The sequence below is a fragment of the Artibeus jamaicensis genome, unplaced genomic scaffold (assembly GCF_021234435.1).
Source record: "Artibeus jamaicensis isolate MK-2021 breed Jamaican fruit bat unplaced genomic scaffold, CSHL_Jam_final contig_585, whole genome shotgun sequence".
NCBI lineage: Eukaryota > Metazoa > Chordata > Mammalia > Chiroptera > Phyllostomidae > Artibeus > Artibeus jamaicensis.
The window spans coordinates 8,358,828-8,371,501 of record NW_026521894.1 but is presented as its reverse complement, the minus strand read 5'-3'; the positions used below and the strand labels follow the sequence as shown (position 1 = coordinate 8,371,501).

Below are 12,674 nucleotides of genomic sequence, written 5' to 3'. Positions count from 1 at the left end.
CTGGGTGCTTGCTGCCAACAGCCTTTGGCATCAAAGTACTGTCCTCTAAGTGCCTATTTTATAGTTGGCAAAGCCACAAGAAGGACATTTCCAGGATGGAACATCTGGTTCATTTTTCCTAAGTCAGTCCACAAGTGCTCTATGTTTGTTGCTTTTTAAAGAGGTCTGCATACATCCAACCACATTCATAATAACAGCATATAAGTTGTATATAATCTTGCCACTTTCGGATAAAATTTTATATATAACCAGTGTAAAATAATATTGAACATTTTATAGCTTATGAACTTTCGTCCTTCATATGACAACAGCATCCTGTTTCTTAACACCATTGGGGAAACTAGATAACTGTTTAATTTGAGATCATTTACATGTTTTAGAATCTGAGTAATGTCATTTGTGTAAAAAAAATTTCCAAATTCGCCAAGGAATATCATTCACACTTGATTGCATTGCTCGTATATTAAATAACTCAGTGTAAATGTAAGCAGACATCAGTGCTCTCAGTACAATTTGTCTGTGTATTTCCTGAATAAAAGAGGAAAAACAGTTAGAAATGTTTACATAAACAAGGTGAGAATTCTTTTTCTATTCTAAAGCAAATATACCATATTTTTAGGACCAAAAAACCCACCTAGGTTTTAGAGGAGGAAAATAGGGGAAATTTTTTTTGAAGCAAAAAAGTGTGGTGAAATAGCCCTTGCTGGAGTAGCCCAGTGGATTGAGTGCAGGCCTGCGAACCAGAGGAGCGCAGTTCGATTCCCAGTCAGGGCACATGCCTGGGTTACAGGCCAGTTCGGAGCAGGGGACCCAGGAGGGGCAACCATACATTGATTTTCTCTCCCTCTCTCCTTCCCTTCCCTTCTAAAGGTAAATAAATAAAATCTTTTTTTAAATGTGGTAAAATATTTAATAACCTGTGACCCTGCTCCACTGTGGGCCCCCTGCCCCTCTGCCGCCACAGAGAGCCAGGTAAGCTACATTCGGACTATAAGACACACCAGTGTTTCCCTCCCAAGTTTGTGAGGGGAGTACATCTTATGGTCCGAAAAATACAGTGCATAGAAGAATAAACTTTGTGGATGAATCAAAATGCAGTATATACATATTATTGAATATTATTCAGTCATTTTAAAAAAAGAAATTCTCTAATATTCCTCAACGTGAATGAGTCTTGAAGACCTTATACGGAGTAAAATAAGCTTGTCACAGAAGGAAGGGCAAAGGATGCATAATACTGCTTATATGAGGTATGTGGTCAAAGTCATAGAAGCAGAAAATAGAAGAGTGGCTGCCCCAGGGCGGGAGGAGAAGGAGATGCACTGGTGTTCGGTGGGTATGGAGTTTATCACGTGTCATAGGAAAAGTTCTAAAGAGCTGCTCTGCAACTTGTGTATATAGGTAACAATACTGTACTCTACACTTAAAAATTGTTAAAAGGAGTGGATCTTGTGCGTTTTCCAGCACAATAATCTTAACAAAGAATGAAACTGTTGAAAGTTTAGAAATATTTGTGATTTTGCTTTGTGTCATTCTTTCTTACAAAATATATGCAGGCTGTATCAGTTGGATCTTTGTTGCCAGCTACAAAATCAACTTGACACCTTGATCAAAAATGAGGCACAGAGACTTGATGGGAAACTGGAGGGACCGTGCTGGGAATGAATCAAAAGATCCTAGGAGTTCTGGGCAGCAAGAACCACAGAAGGCCAGTGTGGTCCCCACAAAACCCTTGTTTCTTTTTTGCCTGTTTACCTACTGCCATAAGAATCCCCAGATAGCCAGCTGGCAGTCTCAGCCAACTCAGTAGAAGCATCACATAGTTGTCTAGTGAAAGCTTTTCTCCCTTGCGTACTTAAACCTTTATATCAGCATAATTTAGAGTTATGGGGATTAGGGGCAACAAAAAAATTTAGTGACCGATTAAATATAATTGTGAGAGGCACTATCACCCCACTTTCACCCCTTGTTTCCCAAGCCTCATTGTCTACTCATTGGGGAAAAAATACCATCTGCTCTGCTCTTCACTGTTTTAGAACATAGATCCTGAAGGATCATGATAAAATTTAACAAATCTGAACATGGGCATAGCTGATTCTTAATACCCATTCCACAGTTTTATAGGGCAGGGCGCTTCTATGTGGCAGTGATGAGATCGGTGAGTTCCCTGGCATCCACCCATTTCCCTATCTCTTCCTCTGTGAAATGAAGTCTTTGCTCTGTATCAAACTATGAGATACCATGGCTGTACAATGTATTTCATAAGTTCATGGATGGTGGTGCTAGTATCATGAGTCCAGATTCAATGTCTTACAGTATCCATTTCATGATGGCCCACCCAGAGTACAGTACCATATCCAAGGTGTCAGTAGCTGCTGGGAAATAGGGTATTAAGCAATGAAAATCCAGGTAAGAAAAAGTCTGTTGAGCCCAGTCACACCCTCCATCTCTCTACCATGACTACTTTGAGTCCAAACTGGGGTGAAAGTGTACTTGACTGTTAACTATAGGACAGAATGTTTTATTTCACTGATTATTAGGAACTTTTTCATGGAGGGGGTTTTTAGTGAAATTCACATAGGATACAAGTATTCACATACTGTAAACCCTTCAACATACCTCTTCCCCAATACCTCCGTGTCACTAGTCCTCCATTCTTGTTTTTTCCAACATGCCAAACCCTCAGCCTCTGCTTACGAATTGATGTAGGTTCTTACCTACATCTCTCCATCTCTTCCTCTTGGAGAGGTTCCACAAATTGGAGGGTTTCTCATTTCCATTGACCTTCAAATTGAGTGGGGCGGACCAATGGCATCATATCATTCTGAGCCATCTATAAAGCAGACTTGAAATTTTTTCCTCTTTAATTATAGGAAAATCCAAATAAGGCCATACATTGAGAAGGTACTGCAGGAGTAAGCACGTGGGTGTTTGAGCTTTGTTACTTTATGTCCCCTCAGGTTGCACCCCTATTCCTGCCTATATATGTGACTTCTGTTCGATGACACAGTACCAGCCTAATGAGTCAGAGAACATACAGCTCTTGATGAGCATTTAGATTGCACAATCACTTGGTGTTCCACAGCCAGGCATTTTGATCTCTTACTAAAGAAAGATCACAAACTATTTCTCAAAATTGAGATTGCTCTTGGCAAAGAGCATGCCTTAACTCCAAAATTCCACTCCTGTAATTGTCCAGTGAAACCTTCCTTAGGCTTGATAGAGCATCCCAGTCTGCAACAGGTACTTCAGACAGGCACCATTAAACCTGGCGGTCCATGGGCCAAGTGAAAAAGCTGCTTGCATTGTAGCTTCAACAAGCTTAAGGCACTTACTTCCCTTGTTTTCAGTCCTATTAAAGCCAGTGGTAGCCTTTTGGGTCTCCCACTTACTGGGTTATAGAAGTACATCCAAATATTATACAAATAGCCTCCCAAACCCAAAAAGGTCCACCAAGTATTATGCTTCTTCTTGGTAGGGGGCATAAGATAACCACACCTTGCCTTTGGAGAGGTTTTTTCAGAATGCTCTGGATTAAGGGATTCTCCTTCACCAAAGAAAATTCACAGAGATTACTGGCCATCATATTTTTATATGATAGACCTCAGTGAGGTCTGTCTGGGAAAAGTCCAACTGTTGTTAATATAACCAGGAGGGTTTGTACAACATCAGTGTAATCTGGCAGTCAAGGAGAGTGGACTGGAATGTGCTTGCATGAACAATGGCAACTTCACTGTACTAGTCACTGGGGGCAGTAGATGGTGTTACACATGCATATGTATCGTGTGGCCATTGCATTCAACATGACTGAGCAAGTACAGTAATGAATATGAATCAAATTTTGTGTTAGGCATAAACATTCCTCCATGGAAACTATTCAGATGATTCAGAAGGCTGCAGCTATGGACAACTGGTGATTAGCAGCTTCATCACAACAGTGCTCCTACTCATGTATCATGTTTCCTGCAGACTCTTGGCAAAACATCAAATCGTCCAGGTGACTCAGCCCCCTAAAGCCCAGATGTGGCACCCTGTGAGCTCTGGATTTTCTCAAAACTAAAGTCACCTTTGAAAGGGAAGAGATTTCAGATTGTTGATGAGATTCAGGAAAATGTGTCAGGGCAGCTGATGGTTATTAGGAGAACTGTGTGAGGTGCCCAGATGCCTACTTTGAAGGTGACTGAGGTATCATTGTCTTATGCACAATGTTTCTTATATCTTCTTCAATAAATATCTCTATTTTTCATATTACATGACTGGATACCTTCTGGATAGACCTATATTTAGGATGCAGTATATTTAATTTATATTGTATATTTAATTTATCCACCCTCCACTGACAGTGACATACTCATAGCAACTTAGTGACCTAGCGATGGGCACCTTTCTTTTTTTATGCACTGCTAGTATCTCGTTCCCTCAAACTTCCTTAACTCCCTCTTCCATTTCTTGTTTCCCCAACAGCTGTATTCCTGGTTCATATCAAATTAACCATTCACCGACTAAGAATGCACTGAGTGCCCACAATGCGCCAGACACTTAAGAATTACTCAGTATTCAGTGATGAGCATAGACATGGCAGCTGCCTACCTTTCACAATTAGCAAACCAATGTAAGGATTCAGAAAGTGGAAAGGAGAAGAAAAGGATGCTATACAAGGGTACTATCCTTGAACACAATGATTCTGCCCACCAGCCTGAGAAACAGACTCCAATCACACAGAGAGCCATGTTTCCTTCTATGGAGGAATCTAGTAAGAGAAGTAAAATATTCCCATACTTTTCTTGTGGGGAGAGGAAGGTTGGGTGGAATTTATTTTATTTTATTTTTAAATATATTTTATTGATTATGCCATTATAGTTCTTCTATTCCCCCCTTCATTCCCCTCCACCCTGCATACCCCTTCCCCCACCATTCCCCCCTTTAGTTTATGACCATGTGTCTCAAGTTCTTTAGATTCTATATATTCCCTACTATTCTTGCCCTTCCCCTATCTATTTTCTACTTACCGTCTATGCTACTTATTTTCTGTACCTTCTCCCCTCTTCTTCTCCCACTCCCCTGTTGCTAAGCCTCCATGTGATCTCCATTTCTGTGGTTCTGCTCCTGATCTAGCTCTCCTCTTTGTTTTTGTTTTAGGTGTGGTTGTTAATAACTGTGAGTTTGCTGTCCTTTCACTGTTCATATTTTTTATCTGCTTTTTCTTAGGTAAGTCCCTGTAACATTTCATATAATAAGGGCTTGGTGATGATGAACTCCTCTAACTTGACCTTATCTGAGAAGCACTGTATCTGCCCTTCCATTCTAAATGAAAGCTTTGCTGGATAGAGCAATCTTGGATGTAGGTCTTTGGATTTCATGACTTGGAATAGTTCTTTCCAGCCCCTTCTTGCCTGTAAGGTCTCTTTGGAGAAATCAGCTGACAGTCTGATGGGAACTCCTTTGTAGGTGACTGTCCTCTTATCTCTTGCTGCTTCTAGGATTCCTTCATTTTAATCTTGGCTTATGTAATTATGATGTGCCTTGGTGTGTTCCTCCTTGTGTCCACCTTCTTTGGGATTCTCTGAGCTTTCTGGACTTTTTGGAAGCCTATTTCCTTGCCAGATTGGGGGATTTCTCCTTTATTATTTGTTCAAATAAGTTTTCCACTTGTGGCTGTTCCTCTTCCCCTTCTGGTACCCCTATAATTCGGGTGTTGGAACGTTTAAAGATATCCTGAAGGTTCCTAAGCCTCTCCTCATTTTTTCGAATTCTTGTTTCTTCATATTTTCCTGTTTGGTCATTTTTTTCCTCCTTCTGGTCCACTCCTTTGATTTGAGTCCCAGTTTCCTTTCCATTACTATTGGTATCCTGTGCATTTCCCTTCATTTCAATTAGTTTAGCCTACATATGTTCCTCTAATTTGTGACTAAAATCAACCAGTTCTGTGAGCATCCTGATCACCAGTGTTTTGAACTAGGCATCTGAAAGTTTGGCTATTTCTTGTTCGTTTAGATTTATTGGCTCTGGGGCTCTGAGTTGTTCTTGAGCCATGTTTTGATCTGTTCCTGCCTGTTACATATGAGGAGCCTTAGTTGTTCACCAGGGCAGGGCCACCCAGGTCACTGGTTTGTGATGCTGTATGTGGGGGCGGGTCAGAGAGGGACAATAGCGGTTCCCTCTGCAGCTTCCTGATGCTGGGGCTTGCACAGTTCGTCTCACTGCTCGCTCCTTCACCGGTTTATCTGCGCGCAAATGTGTGACCACGGTCAGCCCTCAAGGGGTCTACCCGCTACTCTACACCTGAGATCTGCCCACAGCTGCTGGCGCACTTGGGTCACAGGCCCGGGTCAGTCTGGTGGATCTTTCCCACCCAACCCTGCTCTGCTGCTGGCTCTGCCCCTCTTACCAGTTTGGCTGAAGGGTTCGTTGTTGTCAGACTTCTGTATAGTTCAATTTTCTGTGGTTTGACTGCTTTTTTGTTGCTAAAACTTTGTTGTTTTTAAACTTGGTTGTGCACGAAGGCACAGTGCTTCCACCTATGCCTCCATCTTGGAGGAAGTCTCTGGAAATTGTTTTTTCTTATAGTAGAAACCTAAATGTGAAGAAATAGGGAGAAAACTTTCTCCTAATACCAGTAGTATTCCTAGACAGTGTTGAGTATCCATTTGGTATTGTTTATTATTAACTCGTAGGGGTACCAGCCTATCTAGTTGAATGGTTTTCCTCAGGAACATTCAGCTGCATGCTGGACTGATCTAGATATAGTTTTCCCAACTGAAGATGACAGAGGGAGAGGGCTTTGGAATTGAGATGTTTCTAAGAGAAAAACTGTAGTCATGTTTCATAGAACTAAGACATGGGAGGAGGTAAAGACAGCAAGATATTGATGGATAGAACATCATAGAGTTGGGCAGTGGATTAAAAATCTTAATAAAATTAAATAATTATCAAAGTAAAAATATGCTGTTGTGCTGTGAGATTTTGATTAAAAAGTAGATTAAATTTTCAGTTTTGGGGTGATGCACATTTTTGATGATGAAAAGGAAGTGAATGAGAAAGGCAGAATGGAGGGAAAGTCCATCCTTCCTCATCATGGAGAGATGAGGAAGTCAGGAAACTGAGAGATTACATCAGAAAGTTATATGGATACTGAAATCAGTGAGCAGAATGACGAGAATTGAGATAGAAAGGGAAACAAAGTTCTAGTCTTCAGTACATGGAGAATGACCAAGCAGTTGGCAGATGGCAGCAAATGACAGAGCCAGATGACTAAGCCTCAAAGGAGCAGGGGTTTTTGTTTGTTTGTTTGTTTTTACATCAGGGTTGGAAGAGAATAATTATCTGCAAGTGGCATTGGGGAGGCAGAAGCCACCTGCTGAGCCTACAGAATGAACAACATGAGCATGCTGCAGGGAAAGCTGTGTTCTCGGGAACTAGCCGTTTTCAGTTAACACAAGGAGGAGGAGAAAACAATTCTGAGAGAAGACTGTTCTTTGAAAATGGAATGAGAGTTGCTAATACTGTAGCTTTCTAGGCATGAAAGAATCAGTAGGGCCCTGGCCAGTGTGGCTTAGTTGGTTGGAGTGTCATCTCTTATACCAAAAGGTTGGGAGTTCAATTCCCAGTGAGGGTACATACCTAGGCTGTGGGTTCAATCCCTGGTTGGGCACATATGAGAAGCAACCAATTGATGTTTCTCTCTCACATTGACATTTTTTCTTGCTCCCTTTCTCTCCCTCTAATATTAATAAAATATATATATATATTTTTTACTTTTAAACATAGTTTTTATTTTTATTCATTTTGTAAAAAATTTTATTGTTGTTCAATTTAAAAAAGAACCAGTAGATTTTTTTGTTTATGTGATGAAAACCAGATCTTCCACATGGGAGGGATAAGATGTGACTAAGAGCTTATAACCCTGATCCTTGTCCTCCACAGTTCACCTTCCCTGTCATACCACCATCACACTGGTTTTAGGGGGTGCAGTATCCCCCTTACCAGTAGTGCCAGAGTGTAGTCTTATAACTCTTAATTCTCCAATAACACACTTGAGGCCAGATTATAATCCATTATTTTATTTCTCCTTTCTTCTCTAATTTTTTTCTTTACATCATCCATTCACTCAGTGAGACTTTCAAAGCCCAGAAGGAAATGTAAAGTAACATGCGGTAAGATGGCATTGCTTATAAAGAACTGTTACTCGTCATCAACTCTTAAATTCTTTACAGGGAGGCCTACCTATTTAATTCTTTTAGGGTCTGTTCCCTATCTCTTTATAATACCTTTAAGAACTTCTAGAGATCTAAGTGTCCTGACGCAAGAGAAGAAATCCAAAGAAAAATAGATGCTCCCTTGCCCTCCCTGTAAAAGCTGCCTTTCAAGTTCCAGTTTTCAGTCTGAAGGACTGTCTTTTCCCCAAAATCAGTGATTTTCAACTGGCGTGCTGCAAAAAAATGGAAAACATGCAATACCTGACTATTTAGTCAGGGGCACTGACTTCTTATCCCTCAGATTGTCAAATTAAAAAATGACAACAGCCTATATCACAATAGCTGACCAGTGTGAATGAATCAAAGTTATACCTATTTTTTTTTGTCAGATTGGCAAAAAAAATTTTTTTGGCGTGCCACAGAATTTTAGTAATTAGTTTATGTGTGCCATGAGATGGAAAAGGTTGAAAATCACTGCCCTACATGATTGACAGCAGGGGTGCCCAATTGTTTTAGGGAAAACCTACCTGCTAGGACAAATAAAATCTTGATGTGAAGCCTAACCATATCAGAATTTAAACCTAATATCCATTTCTGCAGAAACTGGAGATCAACTAATTATATAGAAAGTGGCAGATGTCATACTGAAACCCTTTATTCTAGCTAATCATTAATAAGGGCTGTTGTATAGCCTAATTGCATATACTGTACTTTTTTGTATTTTATTTTCTAGAATTATTCACCAACTGTATTCCAAACGTTTTCAGCCACATATTAGAAAACATGATACTTCCTGGAGTGTAAGACATGTCTCTGCCTAATATACCAGCATTTCAATATTGAGTTTTTAACCACAAAAGCATGTCTGTAAAAATCTTACGAATGGTAAATTAACTAGGGAGGGAAATAAAATCAATGAAGATGTGGTGCTGAATAAATTAAAGCTTTCAGCCTAATAACATAGCTTTATCTTAAGGCACTGTACATCTACCTAAATTCACACGTATAAAGATGAGTAGCAGAACAATAACAGATTAATTATCCCTCAAAAAATGTTTAAAGCAACAACTTAAATGAACTCCATTTGTACTTATTTGTAGCCTGCTAAAGATAGTGGGAGGTGAATTTTTATTATCAGTGGCTATATAATACAGTAGTCCTTGAGAAAACTATTTAAGTGTAATCACTTGAGAATCTCTGGTGGAAATTCTGAGGATAAATAGGAAAGCAGAAGAAATGGCAAGAAAGGGAGGTGAAATACTTTTTTCACACTTGCATAATAAATGGTACTTGTGGTATCAGGTAACAGAACTGAGCCGTAATTTCAGCAATAAGGATGATGAAAGTATGCAGAGGTTGAGAGGACCCAATAATCCATTGGTCCTTTACAAAGACCTTTAATGAGTCAGGAAAGTAACAGACAAGTTTGCTTATGGATGATCTCAATGCTCAGAAACACTGACAACTTGGAAACTGAGATACATGCTATATTAAGTGACGTCTATCATTTACCAGGCTATGTAATTGTTAAGTGCAAAATAGGTTAAAAATATTTGATCCTCAAGGAGCCTTGAATTTAATGGGAGACACACTGGCATCTCCTCCAATCAGAACATTATGAAAATTGATATAATCATAATGGCAGTGTGCCTACCTAAGGTCTAGTGGAATATAAGAGGATACCCAAGAGAGGTGGAGGTGGGGAGGTCAGTGGCAGGGGCGGCTTCTCATGTACATGATTTTTGATCTGACACTTGAAGGAGAAACATAAGTTTGCTACGCAAAAATGGAGAGAAGACATTCTAGGTAAAGAAAATAACATTGTAAAGGCAAGAAATATGAAACAGTATATGGCCTTGTCACCTTGCCTCATGATTCTATCAGGAAAATGGCACAAGTGAAGGTTAACTGAAAAGAGTTTAATGAAGTAACCATTTCAGAAATGTGGGAAAGGTCAAGGGCACCAACAATGAATGGTGAAGCATTCAGGGATAGCTACAGCGGGAAGCCAGGTGGGGCAGGAGAAGAGGATGAAGTCAGCAGAATCTGGGGAAAGCCATGGGAGTGGGCCTACCCAACAGGAACCTTGGCCAGAAGCAGAGGAACATAACCACTGCCAAGTCACAGGCTGGAGGGGGTGGGGGCATGGGGGTGTCAATACCTGTCTTCTCTTTCTTCTAGGCTCCAGCTGGCACCTCACTTTGGCTGGACCCCACTGCAAGCCACATAGCAAGGGTGTTTGGGAAAGCTTTCTGTAAAGGGTCAGCTCCCTGAGGCCCAGGGAGTGGAGACTAGATCTAGAGAGGCAAAACTCATTAGCATACCTCCTCCCATATCCAAACAATTTCCTTTTTCTTGCATAAGTATAGGAGAGGACTCTAACTGTGATTAACATAACCAGTTTTCTGGTAGCCTCTGCCCTTCAGATCTTTCTGTGTGTCTATTTTTAACTACAATGATGTAATAATTATTATAGAATTATAATTATTCTTTCAGATAATTAAAAATAATCCTAAAATTGTGTGAGAAGACATACCATGTAGGTGCTTGTCTGTCTAAAAATAACTTCTTGTTCAGTGGTTGAAACTGGCTTGCATATTTAGTCTCAGAATATATTTGTTCACTTAAAACACTTTGTACTCGATTTATAAATTCTAATTAAATCACACTAAGGTATAGTCAAATTTTATTGTAGTGGTACATTATTTGGGATTGGGAATAAGAACAACTTGTTCTTTTACAACCATTTTTTCTATTTATTTTTCAGATCAATAACTCGATCTTATTACCGCAACTCAGTTGGTGGATTTTTAGTATTTGACATAACTAACCGACGATCTTTTGAACATGTGAAAGATTGGCTAGAAGAAGCAAAAATGCACGTACAGCCATTTCGGATAGTATTTCTGCTAGTGGGACACAAATGTGACTTAGCTTCACAACGTCAAGTTACAAGAGAAGAAGCTGAAAAACTGTCAGCAGACTGTGGTATGAAGTATATAGAAACCTCAGCAAAAGATGCTACAAATGTTGAGGAATCCTTCACTATCTTAACCAGAGACATATATGAACTTATCAAAAGGGGAGAAATTTGTATTCAGGATGGCTGGGAAGGGGTTAAAAGTGGTTTTGTTCCAAACACTGTGCATTCTTCTGAGGAAGCAGTGAAGCCCAGGAAAGAGTGCGTCTGCTGACTTCAAACATGCCAAAGAACTAACAAGAACTGATTAGATGTCATTTCAGGATAAACACCAACGTTACCAGGAAAATGATGCAATGAAACAATTATAAAAAAGTGCTAAACCTGTGTTAACACTATTTTGTAAGATATTTGATTCAGAGCATGATGCTTACTTATATATAACACTACAAGATTGAGTATTTTGCTAAGATATCAGGCAAAGAAGACAACTTTTTCTTTTTTTTAATTTTAAAAATTTAATTGTTATTCAAGTACAGCCTCTGTCTTCTACTCCCATCCGAGCCCACCCCCCGCAGTGTTCCCCACTTCCCTCCCATTTCCCACCCCCCTTAGTTGTGAAGACAACTTTTTCTTGAAACTACCAAATTACCCCTGTTCTCACTTTGTCGGCATATAGCTGAACTTAATTTCCAAATATGTCAATATTACTCATTTTTATTGACATATTGAAATGGGTTTTTTGTACAAATACAGTCTGATTGAAAAGATTTAACAAGAATTACATTCTGAGTTAATTTATTAGTATTGAATAGTAAAGTAGATTTAAAAGTGCACTGTTCACATACAAATTAAACAATCTTAGAGGTATCAACTGAGACTAAAATAGCAGTTTTTTGTTTAAGGTACCAGATTTTTATTCTCTGAAATATTTGTCTTCCCTTAATTTTGCCTGAACATAACAAAATAAGTTTTATACTCATTTTTGTTCTCTAATTTATTGCTCCTGAAAATTTTATGTTTTATGAAGCTATGTAAGGATCCAAGCAAAATATTTTATTGCAAATATTTATAAAAATAAAAACAAAGGACCACTTATCAGCAAATGTTTTGATGTTATATTATACTGTCCTTATTTAGACAAGAAAAACAAATTTATTTATATACTGACATTCTCACAGAAGTACATGAAATTTACTTGAACTAAATGCAATTTACTTAGAATTATTGTCAAAATTATCAATATTAAGTAAATATGGAATGTTTTTAGTCCAAGTAAATTTCTAAATTTCCAATAGAAGAAAATCGTAGTAAAGATTTTCATGGACAAAGTTAGATGTTTGACACATTTAGCATTCAAATTGTATTTTATATCTCATCAGTCAAGGTAAAGATAAAATAATGAGCTAAGGCTACAAAATGACTTTTGAGTTTCCAAATTTTTAACTTACTGGTTAAATTCCCCTCCTGGAAGAGACAGTTTGATAATGTCAAATGTTCTATAACATACATTTCTATTCTGTTCTCTAAACCATTTCTATCACAAAAGGGCACCATGA

The 12,674-nt window shown here is 38.9% G+C and overlaps 1 protein-coding gene across 1 annotated transcript in view; it reads left to right on the top strand.

Annotated features, from left to right (window-relative positions):
• Positions 1–12,207, top strand: part of RAB39A (RAB39A, member RAS oncogene family) — a 31,300-nt gene extending 19,093 nt beyond the window's left edge. Inside the window, exon 2 of the mRNA XM_037153590.2 lies at positions 10,963–12,207. Coding sequence (XP_037009485.2) covers positions 10,963–11,389 — 427 coding nt within the window. The 3' untranslated portion in view covers positions 11,390–12,207. The remainder of the gene's footprint in view (positions 1–10,962) is intronic.
• The last annotated feature ends 467 nt before the right edge of the window (positions 12,208–12,674 follow it).